Raw genomic sequence first — 18,249 nt, 5'->3', positions numbered from 1 at the left:
AAGTAGCATCATCTGAAGACTGTGAATTGTATTTATTGAAAATATATCACTTGCTTCATAATATAATGAAAAATTCGAAAACAACTATAATCGGCATAAAATTAAACATAGGAATTCGTAGCAGCACGCTAATACATGATACACGCTTCCGTTCACGATTGCAATACGACTGAAGCAATGGGTCATCGCGTGTTTCAAAGTGTTCCCCCTTCCACTCCATGATCGCTATTTTTGATTTTGGAAATGCATTTCAAATTTTGATGCACAATTTATTTTTGTATAAGTTGTAAATATATTTGAAAAACTTTACACTTTTTACTTTTTATCGTTAATTCTGAATTTGGTTCCGAAGTGCGACGCTACACGTTCTTCTGAATTAACCAATGATAAGAGAGTTTTAATAATTTTCCGGTTTACGGTAAGTCAACTAAACAATCACCAGAACTCGTCGAAAAGAAGGGGAAAAGAACTTGAGACATCACACGCGGAGTAGTAAAAAAAACAAAAGTTTAAAAAATCAGCGAAGACAATATGATATTTATATACCAGGCGCGTTCCGCCCATATATACTGTGGATGCGGCGCATCCCTAGAATATTTTTTGATAATACTATGAATTTTATTATTAAAAATTATAGATAATAAAAAAAATTATATTTAATATTCCTAAAATTATGGTATAAAATGTTCAAGCGTACGCAATTTACAAATTTAAGTAATATTTTCAGTGTACATACCTACCTATATGTCAGGGCGAACCGTGTATAGAAGCGATTATGCGCAGCTTACCATTATATTTGACAAAACCATAATAATGTTTAATTGAAACTTAATTTACAGAAAAACAAATAAATAATTAACAAATTACAACAGGGATGGAGAATACCTTAAATAAGGGAATATGGAAGTCAACTCAAATAAATAATTAATCAAATAAATAATTAACTTATTTTAAATCATTTCCACCGCTTGTTTTTTTATCCTAATATAAATATAAATTTTAATAAAGCGCGCCCAGCGCCTGCGGTGAGCCAAGAAACTAGCCGATTATTCCGGCTTATTTTTTCATACAAATAAGTATACTATATTTTGAATGTATTAACCCCAGTGCGGGTTTTTTCTCCTAGATTAAACTTGCAGATTACACAAATTATTTAAAGATTCTTGATTTGGAAAACAGTATTTCAAACATTGTTTCATAAGGACTATTTTTCTTTGAGATGGTACTTTTGACATAAGACCATAATTACTTTTATGCGTCATATTGCAGGACAGATAGCGCTCCACGCGACCGTTTTTAGCACTATTAATTACTAGAACAATGCAGCCAGTTGACATTTCAATTGAATACCTAATATCGACTGAATTCTTAGTGGTATTTTTTAATGAATTATATATTGAAGTAATGGATAATATATCTATATAGTATAATATATCACGAAGTTGCATCGTTTGAGTTGATTTCATGGATGAGAGTTGTTGTATCACACAGAACCACAGAAAAATATCAATTTATATTAGATATTACTTACATTATATTATGTACCTCCTAAGTAGGTACAAATATATGATATTTTTTTATAGCTTACCTGTAATTATCACCATTTGCCTCTGCTATATGTACCAGACGCGTGCGGTGACTTTTATTGGTAAGGATGCTGACAAAAACCATCATGTTTCTTATTGTAGCCGATTTATTCAGAATTATTTAATAAGCCATATAAGTTGTCCATTAGAGTAATAATAATAAATAGTTGACAGTCAATAAATTGACGGAGCACAGGCGCGTCTAGAGGTGAAGCTGTAAATTGTCTTATTTTTTTCTTCATTTTCCACTCCTAAGTGGAGCATGTGGACATCACCAGACGTCTCCGGGAGACCTTATCGTTAGCCAGCACTTTCGCCTCCTCCAACTTCAATTCCGCGCCCCTTAGTTTTGCCGAACAAAGTTGAAAGATCCCCATCGATGGTCTTCTAAGACGGTCCCCGAAGGTGTGAAAAGGAGATAAAAATATAAACATCATAACACCTAAAACAAGACTCGATACAATCGTTCATAAATTTGGGCCAAGTGTCAATAATAAACGTTATTAGAGTCGTTTTTTCTTTGCATTATACAAGTTGGATGCTTCTTATCTCTCCGAGTCTCGAAAGAGAAATCTAAAACCTTATAAGCCTAAAGCGCATGCGCGAAAATTTGGACAAATGCTATGGGAACTAGACGCAACTCGATAAGCAGCATTCCGCGTATACAACAAATACTATCAAGAACAAGATACCTAGATATTCAGTACGTACGTTGGTATAGGAAATGCGCATATGAAGCTAGGTGTGTATACTGAAGATATTGTTTGAATCACGTGCACCCGAACGTTCTTAGTGAGAATTTTAGGAATACATATTTGAAGGTTTTATTTCGTATTTATAATGTTTTTTTTGTAAAATTCATATTGTTTTTAAAATTTCAAGGGATGCGCCGCATCCAATGTCAATATTTACAGTTTCTTTCAACTTCAAGAATCAATTAATATAATGGAAAACCTGTAAAGCACCATATTCGTAATATAATACCTCAAGCGTTCTTTACAAAAGTGATTTTGTGCAATATTGATATTAATTAGATATCTACTTAAATACTTACTAAAAGTAAAAAAAAACATGTTTATTTGTTGTCAGTATCCCAACTCATAATATTTATCATACGCGCCTGATATACAAATATTATTTTTTTTAGTTTTTGGTTTAGGTAATAGTCTATTAACAATTAAAAATGTCTTTCACTTGCATATAATATACGGGTTTGTTTAGTCTGCCGCAAGTCTGACAATGTCAGTCATGAGGGAATCCCGTCAGAGGTGAAAATTTTATAAATAAAAGTAGAAAAAACTAAATCAATGATTTTTAACAATACTTTGAGTTGCTCCAAATTTTTGTAAATAAGGACTGGAATAAAGTTTTCAAAAATCAACATATAAAGGAATTTAAGAAATATGGATATTCAACTTATGCAAAATTGCGAATGAAGTGGCGTGAAGTGGCCCCTTAAACCATTTAATGAAAGGTCATAAGCCCTGTAAATGCCTCGACTTCTATATTTCCTTATTCTGCGTATCTGTTGTACTATGTTTATGAGAACTAATTATTCGTTATTACAATATTATTTGTCAATAATATCGATTTAAATTTGAACTACCTCGATCTGAATTATAAACAAATTATATTTCTTGTGATAATTAGCTGTTTATCTTGTCCGATTTGCTCATTAAGTCTGGTTTAAAATTTGTGCCCGGTATGTGTTTGAAAATCAAACGATAAAATTACTAGTTGGGATTCAACAATTAAGAAAAATTCTCTTAACATTTAATCATGAAAAGCTTTTATCCGTCGAATATCGTGGTTCATTAATTTTTTTTTATTGCGCTTGAGTCTCACCATACAGTTAAAAGGTAAAGTAATGTTTCTTTTCGTATAAATATAAGCCCTTGTACATAATAACAAAGGCAAAAAACAAAGCAACCACCTTTTTAGAAAATACAGTTAAGTAATTACTCCAAAACTTATTTGCATCAATATATAATATTACGTTATATGATACGTTTCGTGAAAATTGTTAGGTAGGTAATGGGGATTTTCTGCCCAAACTGTAGTTTTCTATAATACTTATCTGCTTACTTGGTCTATAAGATTTTTGACAATAATTTGTATATTGCTTATTTTACGTTTTATCTTTTCCTACCACTGATAAATTGTTATCCAATAAAAATTCCATAGTTAATGGTTCAGAATATTTCAGGTCAGTGATAAGAGATTTCAGTTTGATATATTGAATGCATATTATCAGACATTTAAAATGTTTCATTTATAAGAAAACTTATGTGAATCCAGAAATATCTTGCATCTGAAAATTACCATAAAAATAAGAAAGGATGAATGTCATACACAAATATTTAGTAGCATTTAGTTAAAGGTGTATTTACAAAACAGTGTTCAGTATAGAGACAGTTTTTCTAAAAGGCTTAACATAAATATTGGTGATTTGGCCCTTTACGAAATGAGAAAGCTCAGTTGATTTATTCATAAGCAAGAATTCGTGACATAGTTTATTTTAATTTATTTTTCATACATTTTCGAGAAACTTCACCGTACAATTAAATGCTCTAATTTTTAATTTGATTTATTTGACTTTTTGTTCATAATGTTAATTGTACACTGGCGGGCTTATTGCCAAATGGAAATTCCTTCCAACCAATCAATTAAATAACAGTTTAATTTTTGTAATTCAAGTCGCAAAATATATTCAATCTTTAGATATATAATTCCTCTGTACGTGTGATGTCACCTAAACGGCTTAACCGATTTACGTGTGGTTTTCAGAGAAATATAGATCTTTGCGCTGTGCATGTTCGTAGATATTAAAATCTTCAATCAAATATGTAAAAAAGAAGTTAGGAGTATAGATGTTTTATTCATCGATCTACCAGGGTTGCATTCGTGCAGAATGCATTTGCAAAAAAAAATGGAAGATATTGTTTTTTTGTGTATAAAAAAGTTTGTTTTTTAATGTTTACAAACAGCATTTGTTTTTATTGGATATCAATCAGATTCTTTCCTTAAATTCCTTATAATTTTTACCCATTTATTTCTTTTCGTTAGATTTTTAGTAACACTAAAATAATATTAAATTTACGGCCTTTTTAAAAATCGTATTTTTACATAAGTACATCCCTTTGTTGGTGAGACAACCGGAGTTTGAAGTTTAAAAAAGAATGCCATATTTGAAAAATATTTTTTTTATGTTTTGGAATTCAACCACAAACAAGTACCTATTCAATATTTTTTTAATATTGTCAATTTTTAGTTTTTGAATTTAATCACAAACAACTATCTAAGTACCTACTTATCAATGAAAAGTCTTATGCCAACGTTCGGGCGGGATAACGTCTGTCGGATCCGCTAGTAGAAAATAAAAATAAAAAGGCCAAAGATATACAAAAATATGAATATTTGTATTTGTATATAAATTACCTTCAATCAATACTATTACTCAATGCAAAAAAGGAAAAAAGAGGTAAAAAGAAAGAAGGATAGATTAAGGAAGAGAAAGGAGATGTTTCTTCAGACGTGATTTTAACGAAGATACTGTCGTAACATTTCTGATAGTGGATAGGAGATGATTCCACGGTTGAGCCGCATGGACACTACATGAGTTAGAGAAGAAAGAGAAATTGAACGCAGTTATGCAGAAATTGCCAGTCCACAATTTTGAGAAAATGAGATATTGGTGTTATCGGGTGCAGTAAGGTCGATTCTATGTTCTGCTAAAAACAACCAGGCCGCTTTTATACAAAAAAAACTGTAATAATCACCTTTTGAAAATAGTGTTGATCTCAAAAACGGCATATCTCAATTTGCAGAAAACACCCACAGTTCTAGAAAAATCTTACGGCACTTTAAAACTACTACTAAAACTAAAATATGTAATGAAATACTTGTTTGAAATATTAAAATAAGTAATGTACTAATTGTTTATCATTTGTCAAAGTCAAAAACATTCGAACTGTTGTGTAGATTTGATTATTCACTGTTTTCATAAACGTGCTATTATCTCAGTTTTACTTTTCTACGTCTGGCTGCTTTCTGCATAACTACGTTCAATTGTGGATGGGTATTAAGAGGGTGCTTTGAGAATTAGAACGAAGAGGTAAACCGTGAACTGATAAGCGTTGACATTTTTCATGGAGGACTATGAAGTAGTAAACAGAAGTGAGAGGGAGTGATAGTCTCTCCGCTGCCTAATTTTGAGCCGTTTCGGTTGCCTCCGATAATCAGAAATGTGGTCATATTTCTCAAGACCAGAAATATACCTTATGCGTGTATTCTGAAGTCGTTCAAGTTTATCGAGTTGCTCACAGCTTAAATCAGTCACGGAAACATCAGCGTAATCTAGAACGGGTAGTAGTTAGGTTTGTACGAGTGAACATTTAGTATTGATGGGTAAGAATGTTTTGCAATCGGCTAAGTGAGTGTAGACTGAAAAATATTTCACGGCTTTATTAATTTTGAATCAATTTTTACAGCGCGTATGAAAATATTTCTCATATCCAATTTCCTTGTGCACTGAACTTCCTAATTTAATCTGCATATGCCAGTTTTATTTCATTACCAAGAAAATTATTATTAATGGTTATAATAATAACAGAGTTATCAAACAAACATTTTGTAAAAATACACTTCAACCTTGCTGTTGGTACCATAACCTTTTTAATTTCTGTAATCATCCACGATTAGTAGAAATTCAGTAGAATCGAGTCATTGATAGATCTTTCTACCTCTATCGCTAAAAAATGTTCGGTATCATGTGTAGAAAAATGCTATTTGTACCTTTCAAACTTCTGTAATCATCCACGATTAGTAGAAATTCAGTGGAATCGAGTCACGGATAGATCTTTCTACATCTATCACTATGACATGTTCGGTATTCCGTGTATAAAATTACTATTGGTACTTTTCAAACTTCTGTAATCATCCACGATAAGTAGAAATTCAGTAGAATCGAGTCACGGATAGATCTTTCTACATCTATCACTATAACATTTTCGGTATTCCGTGTATAAAATTGCTATTGGTAATTTTCAGGTCGGTCATGAGAGATCTCGCCCTACCGCTGATAGTTCCCTATATCACTACCACGACTACGCTAATCATTTCGACAATCCTTCTTCATCTTTGTACGAAAGGTAAGTTTCGTTTCTAATTATTTAAAAACAGTTACATGCTATTAAACTTTCGAAACAATTATTAAGAAGCTACATATAGAGGCTTTACTGTCAGAAAACACTAAGTCATTAAAACAAGTTCCGAGATAATCGCATTTAAAGCTTTTTATTATTTCAATTCATTATTTCTCCCATAATTTTTATATATATATTTTTTAAAGCTTTGAAAGAATAATTTTTATTTTAAGCATAGCATAATGTTTGAAATCAACATCTTGCACCTATATTAAAAAATATTTGAAATATATAAAGACTGTTGACTTGATGCATTCTGTCAAAATAGCCTCGACATTATTTGTTATTTTTAATATTAAATTATTTAGCCTGGTGTCTCTAGATATTCTTTATCTATTATCTAGTTAAAAGGGTTTGATACCAGGTTCAAAACATGGCATTTGAAAATAATATATTATGTACTACGACGAAAGCACCCGCCCTTTTCCCAAAACCGTTCATAAAGACTTATGTCTTACATCCATTTCAAATATTCACTATCAATTTTTTGAAACTAATTAAGCGAAAAATTAATATTTCCCTACAATCAAATCGCGAAAACAACAAAACGTTGAAACTTTGTAAGCTTTCATTGTATCTTTCACTGCAGTATTGTCAATTTGTGATCAATCAAATGCACACGGTCAGTACAATCACCTTTTTATAATTTTCCAGTAAGACAGTGAAAGAATACAGTGTTTGCTCCAAACTAAGACAGCGGCTGTACCTCAGAGTATAATATGTACGCTCCAGATTCCTCTTCGGAAAGGAAGAATACAAACAAACAAACAACGACACACTCTTATGTTTTGTTCATCGGGCAGGCAGTGTGGGGCGCCCTGCTGAGTGCTCCCAGAGCGTGAGGTTGGGGCGCTCGGCGCGCGGCCCCCCGGCCCCCCTCGCCGGACCGCCCCCCCGCTGTTAGCAGGTAACTTCATTCTTTTCCTTTATTATAATCTACCCTTTACTACATTTTCCGATGCTGTTAGGGACAAACTATGAACCGTTCAAGAGGGAAAATAGCGTTAAAAAAATATACCTGTATCTTCTACTTTCAGAATGGAGTTTTTTTTTATTAATCAATATATTTCATAAATGCTTCATGTTTTTTTTATTCTATCCAAACCTACTTTTATGCATCTAGTAAATGTTATAACTGTAACTTTACAAAAAAAGAGACTAACTCTAGTGCTTGGAGAATGACTTAGACTGTTTTAGTTATTTGTTTATTAGAATTTATATAATTTTGAATATTTATTTATTTATTTACATACATAAGTTTATTGTACATTATTTGAGACAATAAGTCCCAACTCCATGGGACTAAAAGTCCTGTGTTGAGATGGGACGAGCAATTTTATGACACAAACAAATGAGTATATCATCACAAATATAGGATTAGAAACTAAAAAAACATATATATGGCACATCAATATGGTAATAAGTAAATATAAATATACGAGTACATGCAAAAAAAAAACTTATGGAAAATAATGGATAAAACAGAAAATAATAATACACTCATTATATAGTTAAAAGACGAGTGATACTTTAATCCACAAATTTAGAATATCCAGTAACCGGTTTCATCGCTTCCGCGACATATTCGAGACTGGTATCTTTATTAAGGAGTTCAATGTATTTATACAAAACAGAGGTAAGGATAGATAATTCAAAGTTATATGAAAGTAAATTAAATAAAGGTATTTTTATCTTAAGGATCATTATCAATTTTTTTTCGGATATTCCAAATTTGTGGATTTGTATCACGCGTCTTTTATTTATATAATACATTGCAATGAACTTCCATCAAGAATTTTCACATGCAAACTTAAATAATAATACATTCGTACTAATTAAAACTGAATGCAGTTTTTATTCTTGTTCAAAAAATTTCTTTAAATTTTCTTTGATTTTTTTTTATTCATATATTAGTTTTAATAGTTTTTAGTTCATTGAGGAGAATATTGTAATTTTTGACACATTTGAAGACAAAGATTTGACTATGACTTGTGTGGAATTTAGAGATTTTGATATTATTTTGGTATCTGAGTGACTTATTCATCTAAAATTCTTTTATTTTTTCTTCTTTATACATTTGTATGGTGGATTTTAAAAAATAAATAATGCCTACTGAATGAATTTTAAATAATTTATAAAGAATTTCCGTATTGAATGTTGAGGGTGTCTTTAAAATTACTTTAATAATAAATTTTTGTACAGTTTTAAGAGGGTTTAATAAATTGGAATATGCACCACCTCATCCAATAATACCATCTTGTAACATAGATTGTATAATTGAGTAATAAGCTATTTTTAAATGACTGATTTTAAGAATATTCTTTGATCTAATAAATATGTATGTACATTTTCTAATACGTTAAACTAGTTTATTAATATTGTCTATCCATTTTAAGTTTTAGTCTATGTATATACCAAGACATTTAATTTTATCTGTTTTATCAAATGCTGAACATGTTAGACCGCATTTAGTTTTGTTGTTCTGTGTGTAAAATAAAACCAGAACCTTGGACGAGTGTTTTCGAGTCGAAGGCTACTTTCAGGTAATCCTGACTAAACAAATCGACTGGAGATAAGTCCGCTTTGTAGTGTAACGGTTGACCCGTTCGCCGACCATTCTTAAAGTAGTGGGTTCGATTCCTGGCAGGGTTGACGTGAAATATTGTTTTCAATTTTTTTTGAACTGCTGTATATCATTCTTCTTGGAATGTCACCTAACCGCCAGGTCACAGATAATCCAATTACGCTGAGTTCGGTCAACCAATGTAGTGTTCTGTGCATCAGAGAGTGCGGAAAGAAAAAATAAAATATTTTTAGTGTTTAAAAAAAAAAGACATTTTTATGGTTTACTAAAATATTTCAATTTTGGGAGCTATTTTCAACGAGTATTAAATAACTCACTATTAGAAAATGGAAACCATGTTGTGGAAAAGCGGGGTGCAAACCGCAGACCTCTGATACGTGAGTACGCGATACTACCCTCGAGACCACAACCCGGTTGAAATATTTTATTTAAGTGTATTTTCCTTTATCTTATTGTTAGATGTAAAAATGAAATTCGTGTGTTTCTTGTTTGTGTACGGTAATTTAATGATAAATAATGTAATAGATCAAATATTGTGCGGGGAAAATAAATATTTGTTTATTAATATAAAGGTGAATTTGGTTACATTTTCTTATTCCGCTCGTAAACAGTAATTATTATTTACACTTCGAAATTCAAATATCTACTGACAAAATTATTACCCCGCTTCTTAACATCGCTGGGTCCATATAACAATGGAAAGTGAGCAAAGTTATTTTTAATAGTTTACGAGTACAAAGTGAAATCAAGTTTTCTATATGAGAAATTAAATATTCCTTTGTTTTTTCTAATCATTATTGCAAAAACCCATGTACCGTGTTAAACTTTGCACCTTGAATCTTAAAATCTCCGGACTCTGTCAAGCCAAATCATCGAAAGAGTCGAGAGTTTCAAATACCTGGCAGTATACGCTGTGGAAAACGGCAGCTTCCAAAATGAATTGGGAGGGCAGCTAGGAATAGCGGGCGCTGCATTCAACAGTATGAAGGCTGTCTGGAGATCGGATATTTACCCCGTGAAAACCAAATGCGGCCTATATAACGTCAACATAACACTTATTCTCCTCTACAGATGCGAATCGTGGCATCTCGCTAAGGCCCAAAACAGCAAAATTCTGAGATTCGAGAATAAATGTGAGGGTTGGAGCTCCTACCCCAGTTAGAGATTGACAGAGAAGTCACGAGGTTGCTGTTTGATGTTTATTTATTACATGGCGAATAAATAATGTGTTATGTCGCACGAGGAGTTGAAGTAACTGCACTTGAACTACATGTTGGAACTTGTGACTGCGTTGAATTGGACTGACTGACTAACTGATCGACTGAACTAAACTGACTGACTGACGTTGCCACGCCCTGTGGTCTCTTTATATGCCACGTTCCTTTGTAGTTCATTTCTTCATGGTGAATATGATATCATTGTACTGCAGAACGATGCTCCTGATTTTATGTGCAATACTGTTAGAGTTGCATTATACGTTGTATCGGATTCTGTAGAAAATAATGACATTGCTTTCTTCGGTCGTCGCACTTTTTAGGTGAAATGTTTTAGCACGTGTGTGTCATCAATTATGGACTATGAACCATACAGATGCCTCAGAAAAATCTTGAGTGTGCGGTGGTTTGACTTTTTAAAGAAATGAAGTAATAAGATAACGGACGCAGCAAACTCCGGTGATAACTGTAATCAAACAGAAAAAAGAAAAAAGAAAAAAGAAAAAAAATATTTAAATAAAAATGAATTATTTTGAACGACGTCATTAGTTCATATAAATCAACCGATGATAAGAGCGCTGTGAAAGATATCTGGTTAACTTACCGTAAAAGGACCAATAAGCAGAACTGACAGATAATAAATGGAAGAGAACCTCTATCTTAAATGCGGAGTACTTTCAGAAATATAATACTTCAAAAATCATAGCGCTGATAATACAATATATGTTTATTTTTTAAAAGGCTTAGTTTAACAGTCTATTAATTTTTGACTCAGTTAAATAATGTATTAACAAACATTTTTAAAAATTAAAAATATACGGCGCTTTGTCCATTTTACACATTGGTTGCGCCTTTCCCAGAAGTGGATGAACGCTCGAACATTATTTTTCTTTCCTGGTTCGCAGAATTTGGCATTGCAATGTGTTATTTTCATTTTGCATTTGAGTATTTATTAAATAAATGTAATTTTTAACATGTCTGTAATAAAATAATCAGTTTAATTTTAATTAAATTTTTGGTGTACCGCAAATTTTCCTTATGATCAAAAGTGCTCCCTGGCTTCAAAAAGGTTCAAAACCATTGATTTAAAATATGAAACTGCGTAGGTCTATTGCTTCCAATAATGCGGTCTCTTACTAGCTATCTGGAAGCAGTTCTAACAAACCAATCCAGTTATTTATTATTTATTTTTTTATAGATTGTAAGTGTTTTATCACAAACAATCGGTTTTTACGAAGGTATTATAATATTAAACAATGAAATATAAGTATTTTATGCTGAAATTATAGCATAAAATTTATTTTTAGTTTTTTTCAAAGCGCTTAATTCATATTGCTGTGTTGGTAATAGGTGCATATTTTAATTATGTATCTAGTATCAAGTGATTGTTTCCCTAATCGAAAACCCCACCGCACGCCCCTGATACCTAAGCTTACCCCTTTCTTGTATAATATTATGGTGTATTATAGTGAGACGTCAGCCTTTCACAGTTCAGTGTAGGAAATGTCAAGGTGGCATTTATGAATTTACAACAATATCTCCACTCCCTTATGTCGTCGTGTTCCCCCATTGCGTTATGTAAGGATTTAAATCACGGCTTGAAAAATATCCGTTTTGAAATTTGGGGTGTAATCAAAGGTCGACGTAAGGACACCAACTTAAGCGGATTTATAAAAATGCGGTTGACATTTCTTCATTTTTAAAGGTGCTCTTTTTCCTTTCCAAACTCTTATGAACATTGAAAATGTGTAGGTACATTTTTGACTTAAAAAACGGACATCGCGCTTCGGAAATAAATTATTTGATTCATGCGACTTTGTCGTCTAATTTCAATAATTCTTGGTCTTAAGAGGATACGCGGAAAGAGCGATTTGATGAATGGGTATTTGAAAATAGTTTTCTGTCACTCTAGCAAATACCTCCTCGAATACTGTGCGAAAAAGACAACAGCATCGCGACGGACTGATATATCTAACTAAAATCGACAAAATCGAGATCTCGTATTCCCGTTTACCCCACTCCAAAACGGAACCATATTGGAGTTATTTTAGAAAGAATGTCTTTTTCAGCAAGTTTTGATTTTTTTTAAATGTTGTTAACTTTTAAAAAAAACCTAAAATTCTATTAATGCGTGACTATTTTTTTTAAAGAAAATATAAATATTGGCGTTTTTTAAAATTGACACAAATATTTCTATCGTGGTGGCCATTTTCAATGAGTTGTAAATAACTCACCATTAGAAAATGGAAATCAAGTTGGATTAGAGTGGGGTTCGAACCTCGGACCTTTGATCCGGGACCACAACCCGATTCTTATTACCTATGTCTTACCCGAAATAATTTTTAGTTATTATAACAATTGAATTAAGTTATTTTTTACCATTAAGTATCCTAATATATAAATATGAAATAATATTATCAATACATAATGACACATTATACATTAAAGTTTTACTAGGGCTGGCTGTTTTCTGCAAATTGCACATTTTGAGTTTTGTGTTGTGTCAAAAAATGTATTATTTATCATTTGGAAAAGTAAAAAATATTCCAACTGTTGGGTAGATTTGATTATTCACTATTTTCATAAAAGTGCTATTATCTCAGTTTCACATTTCTATGGCTGGCTGCTTTCTGCATAACTACGTTTAATTTATATATGGGTATATTATTGTTTTATAAGTAAGAATACCTGTATTTATTATCATATTATTTCTTAATCTTCCCACGAATATTTTTTTTTGATACGTATTGAGAATGCATCTAAAAATTTCATTTTATTTCTAAGTATACTCCGAGACATTTTATTTCATCAACGGAATTTAAAGATTTATAATCCATGTAACTGTCCTTGGAGTGTATGTTTTTTTTAAATAATAAAATATTTTACTTTTGCAATATTAAATTTGAATTAATAAATTATAGGCCAATAGGCTTTTAACAATTTCCTAAATCATAATTTATGTTATTTAATACTGTATTATAATTATTTCCTGATGTGTAAACATATGGGACACGCCAATGCTGGACATTCAATTCAATTCAATCATTTATTGTTTTTAAAAACATTTACATTACAAACTTAAATTTAAGACGTACGTATCAAAAAAATAAACAAATACATAAAAAAGACTATTGTCAAAGTTATTTGGAGAATCCTGCTCCGGAAACTCTTTCGTATACATGGAACAGATCAACGTCAAAAGCATAGCGGTAGCCCTTATAATAATATTTTTAAGCAAACAGCTTAAAGCTGATATGCTTAAATCTATTTTGCCGAAAGTTAGTTTTTGACGCACTTTAACTTTTCAGAAAAAAATCTAGTCCATTTTTTAACACAGTGAGACTGCACGTTGAGATCAGCTCTTGTGGCAGCTTTTTTTTAATTTGATTTTTTTTATTGATTTTGTTTTGTTTTTTTACAATAAGCATAAGAGGTAAAACAGTATTAAAAAAATAAAGCATAATTACATAGCAATGAAAGACATATTAATAGTAAAAATAGTTAACAAAAAAATCCCACAAAGGCATCATTCCAACCATCAACAATTTATTTATTTATTTTACTTTTTGTACATAATGTTATTTGTACATTGGCGGGCTTATTGCCAAATGGCAATTTCTTTCAACCAACAAATAAAATAAAAGTTTTATTTTTATAATTTAAGTTACAGAACATATTTAGAATAGAATAGAAAAAAAATATTAAAAAGCTAAAGATATATAAAAATAGAAATAAACGTATTTGTTTATAAATTACCTTAAATCAAAACTATTACTCAATGGGAAAATGGAAAAAAGAGGAAAGAGGAAAAAGGAAAGGAGGAGAGATTAAGGAAGAGAAAGGAGATGTTTCTTCAGATGTGATTTAAACAGAGATAATGTAGTAACACCTTTGATGGTGGACGGGAGATGATTCCACAGTCGAGCCGCATGGGCACTATATGAGTTAGAGAAGAAAGAGGAATTGAACAATCCCATTGTGTAATAGGAAGTGCCTCTGTGGATTTAGACTGAATCTAATTTTCTCCAGCCTGAGACTGTGCCTCGATGACGATCATCTTGTTCAAGCTTGAGCATGGGATCAAAATTTGGCCAGCTATAGTCACTGTTGAGTATCTTGTATGTCTCTAGACGATGAGTTTTTTGGGCTATTATGCCGTGTGTCTTTCGCATTCGGACACCGGCCTCGATTAGTAAAAAAAAGACTTCAGATGAATAATCTGTGACACGATACAAATTCTAGTTATATACTCGTATCATAGCATATATAATGTCTACACAAATAATATCAATCCTGATGCATACAGGCAAAATCCACCAACTGAGTTTTTAATACAACCTCTAATTGGTCAACAAACTTTTATGGTGGGCTTTGTCTCGAACTGCAACTCCCATTGTAGAATTTGTATGCGCGCTCTGGCGTTGGATTTTGTCTAAGAACAATAGCTACGTTGGTGGGTACCACGAAGTCGCCCTTAGTAGCGCCTACTAGCGTCACTCAACAAAATCACTTGCAATATCTCGGCTACGCCATTAATTTCCTTATCATCACGCGGTCTCTTCTTGCTAGGGACACTGTAATTGCGTGAAGAGAGTTATACATCAACCAATCAGAGGTCGCATTAAAAATTTAGCTGGTGGATTTTGATTATATGCAACCATGACCATATAATAAACCAGATATCTATCGCTTTCACCTTTTAAACTACAAACAGGGCCGGTATTATAATGGGAATTCAACATTTATTTTCAATTTGCATACAAAGTAAAATTGAATGTTCTGTATAAAAAATAAAATGTGTACAATTTTTGTTCAAACATGTTTAATTACAGGTTACCAAAGAGGATACTTTAAAATTTCATGCAAATATACACATTTTAGTAAATAAATATAGATTTTGCTTTATACTGTCTCCGTATATACTATTGAAGGTAGAATTTGTAATCGCGGCCCTGGTATTGATAGATTTAACTTGTAAAAATGGCAATATAAATAAAATAACAGTAAACCTTCTCGATGTACACTTATTTTAAAAGCATGAGTGCGTGGTGTTACGCTTTTTAATTCGTTCGCCGCATTTACAGGCCGTCTGCTGGTAAGGAGTCCATTAGACAATGTCCGTGGACTTAGACTCGATTAGCGAGGAAGAACGGTGCTTGTTCCGTCCCTTCACCAGAGAGTCGTTAGCTGCCATACAGATCCGGATAGCCGAGGAAGAAGCCAAGCAGAAAGAATTAGAGAAAAAGAGAGCGGAAGGAGAGGTATGTGATCGTTCTACCAAACTATACAAATGTGTAAACACACCTATAGAACTAGAATAAGATTTATTCCAAAGATATACCCACCTCCGAAAATGTAAAAACAATGCACCGGGTTCAAAATTCGATAATCGTAATTTATTAATTATCTCTTCACTGAAGTTCAACACCCTTTAGGTTTTGCAATGAACAAGTGCAAATTTACGAAAGCAATAATTTTCACAAGCATGTATCATGTCAATTTGTAATCCTTGTCAAGCTGTTCCATGTTTTGGATAGTTGGCAATCAAGGCACTATATAAAAATACACACGAATGAACTCAATCACTATTGAACTGTATGTTATCTAGTATTCTTACAATTTTTTAACTGATCTGAATTGTACCTGATATTTTATTTTTATTCTATCTTTCTAGCTGTATATTATTTTATTTTATTTAGTAGAATAATATTCTCTACTACTTTACAGAAACGATTTTTTGTTAGAATATACTGTACACTGATTTCTCATTACTTTCTTCCTCTGTCTATGTTTTATGTAAACCTCTTTCGTATTTTCACAAATTGCAGACCGGTTTTGGGCGGAAGAAAAAGAAAAAAGAAGTAAGAGTTGTTCGTTTGCCCCAAATATCCCATTATCTCTACCAGTTCGTTTTTCATTAGATTTGTTACAAAGCAGCCGAAATGAGTAAACACAGTTATCGCCAATTAAGTAAACACTCCAAATTCTGACAAAATTCAAAACTATTAATCTAAAACAACTATATTACATTTCACTTTACCTAATTGGCCAATTTATTATAGACTTGATGATGAACTGATAATTAGCGATAACTTTAATCGAAATGCTTAGTCCAAGCATTTGCATTCCTAGTAAGTATGACACGCTTGACTGCAGTTGCGCTATTAAAGTTTAGCTGGAGTTCTTGGCTCGGTCTGATGGTTCCTAACCTTTTGTTAGCTGAACCCACGCCTTCCTTAGAGCCACCGCTTAGTAACACAGCTAAACTTGATTATGGCGGGGACTATGAGCTTTACAAGTTTAGTATCTTCCCTGGAGGATACCTTATTGCATTGTATCTTGAAGTCAGCGCCCAGAATAGAAGAATGGTATTATAGTGACATTATGCAAGTGCAGTATTTTAAGATTTATACCTTTCATTTAGATTTTTTATAACGGCGCTGAAAATGGAATGATAGATGTATCATTATTTAGAAATTCACTCATGAAAACCTTTTTGGCATTTTAGACATTCATTAACCTTACAAATTTACTCAAAAAATATTCACGGTCAATAGTTTTACTTATCAGCATAGTTACTTTTCTCGGATACGGCTTACTTTTATTTAGCTCTTATTAAAATATGTGCAGTTTAATTCATTTATATTTTAAATATAACATACGTTTTGATTCAGTTGATGGAGAGTGTTATCGGTTGATGTTTTAGATTAATTTCGCATTTTCAGATGTTTTCTATTGGAGCCACAGAACGCTTCGACTATCGGCTAAATTTTGAAGACTGAGAATAACATTTTCCGATTTGATAACAAAACATCAGCCATACATTACAAGCACTGATCAGCCGATTAGAATAGCAATCATTTTCGTCACCTCATTCCACCAAACTGCACATAGCTACGATGTAGAGTGAACGAGTAGAATTGAACATAGGTAAAATGTAAAAACATATGGGAAAATGTAATAATCCTGCTAATTATGCACGATCACATAACATAGAAACATTGTTTCCTCAAGTAGGTATTCGCCATTTCATTTAATCGCATTTTAATATTGCTATGTACATCTTTTTGACATTGCAAAATGTGAAATTAAAATTAATAAACTCGAGATCCCGCAAGAAGTGCAATTTTGTGAGAATATTTTTTAAATAATGTATATCTATTATTCAGATTTTCAGTAAGTAATAACAATACTGTTACACACACAGATAACCTTTTAACTTACACACAGATACACAGATTAGTTTTGTTTTGTCACCACTACACGACTGAGAACAGACTTTTACATTCTATTTTGTAGTTAGCACGAAATGGGTTCATTTCTATTGACAATACTTGCACTATGCCTATATTTAAGAAAAACATTATTCATTATGCAGCATGACAAATAAAACCGAGTCATTTTAGCGAGGGCCGCAGTAAGAATTTATTTTAAACTAACATTTCTGATTGAGGTGACGACAACAGTAATTAAAAGGAGTATCTACCGTCAAATGTTAACATTTTACTATTTCGTATTAAAATATTTTGTGCACTTTTCGCTTTACTTTTTAATACTTTTGTGAATGAAACATAATCATAAAATACCCGAAAATCACACATTAAATATTTTTTTTCGCTAAACACTATCTTTCTTACTTAAATACTAAATCATAAGTAAAA

The 18,249-nt window shown here is 31.9% G+C and overlaps 1 protein-coding gene across 1 annotated transcript in view; it reads left to right on the top strand.

Annotated features, from left to right (window-relative positions):
• The first annotated feature begins 3,239 nt into the window (after positions 1 to 3,239).
• Positions 3,240 to 18,249, top strand: part of para (sodium voltage-gated channel paralytic) — a 37,296-nt gene continuing 22,286 nt past the window's right edge. Inside the window, exons 1-4 of the mRNA XM_088228495.1 lie at positions 3,240 to 3,445; positions 6,636 to 6,736; positions 7,594 to 7,697; positions 15,673 to 15,849. Of these exons, the coding sequence (XP_088084621.1) occupies positions 15,703 to 15,849 (147 nt within the window). The 5' untranslated portion in view covers positions 3,240 to 3,445; positions 6,636 to 6,736; positions 7,594 to 7,697; positions 15,673 to 15,702. The remainder of the gene's footprint in view (positions 3,446 to 6,635; positions 6,737 to 7,593; positions 7,698 to 15,672; positions 15,850 to 18,249) is intronic.

This window comes from Micrasema longulum, unplaced genomic scaffold (assembly GCF_059751315.1).
Source record: "Micrasema longulum isolate JH-2025_06_02 unplaced genomic scaffold, ASM5975131v1 h1tg000587l, whole genome shotgun sequence".
Lineage (NCBI taxonomy): Eukaryota > Metazoa > Arthropoda > Insecta > Trichoptera > Brachycentridae > Micrasema > Micrasema longulum.
The sequence above is the reverse complement of the archived record's forward strand: the minus strand, read 5'-3'. Positions and strand labels throughout refer to the sequence as shown.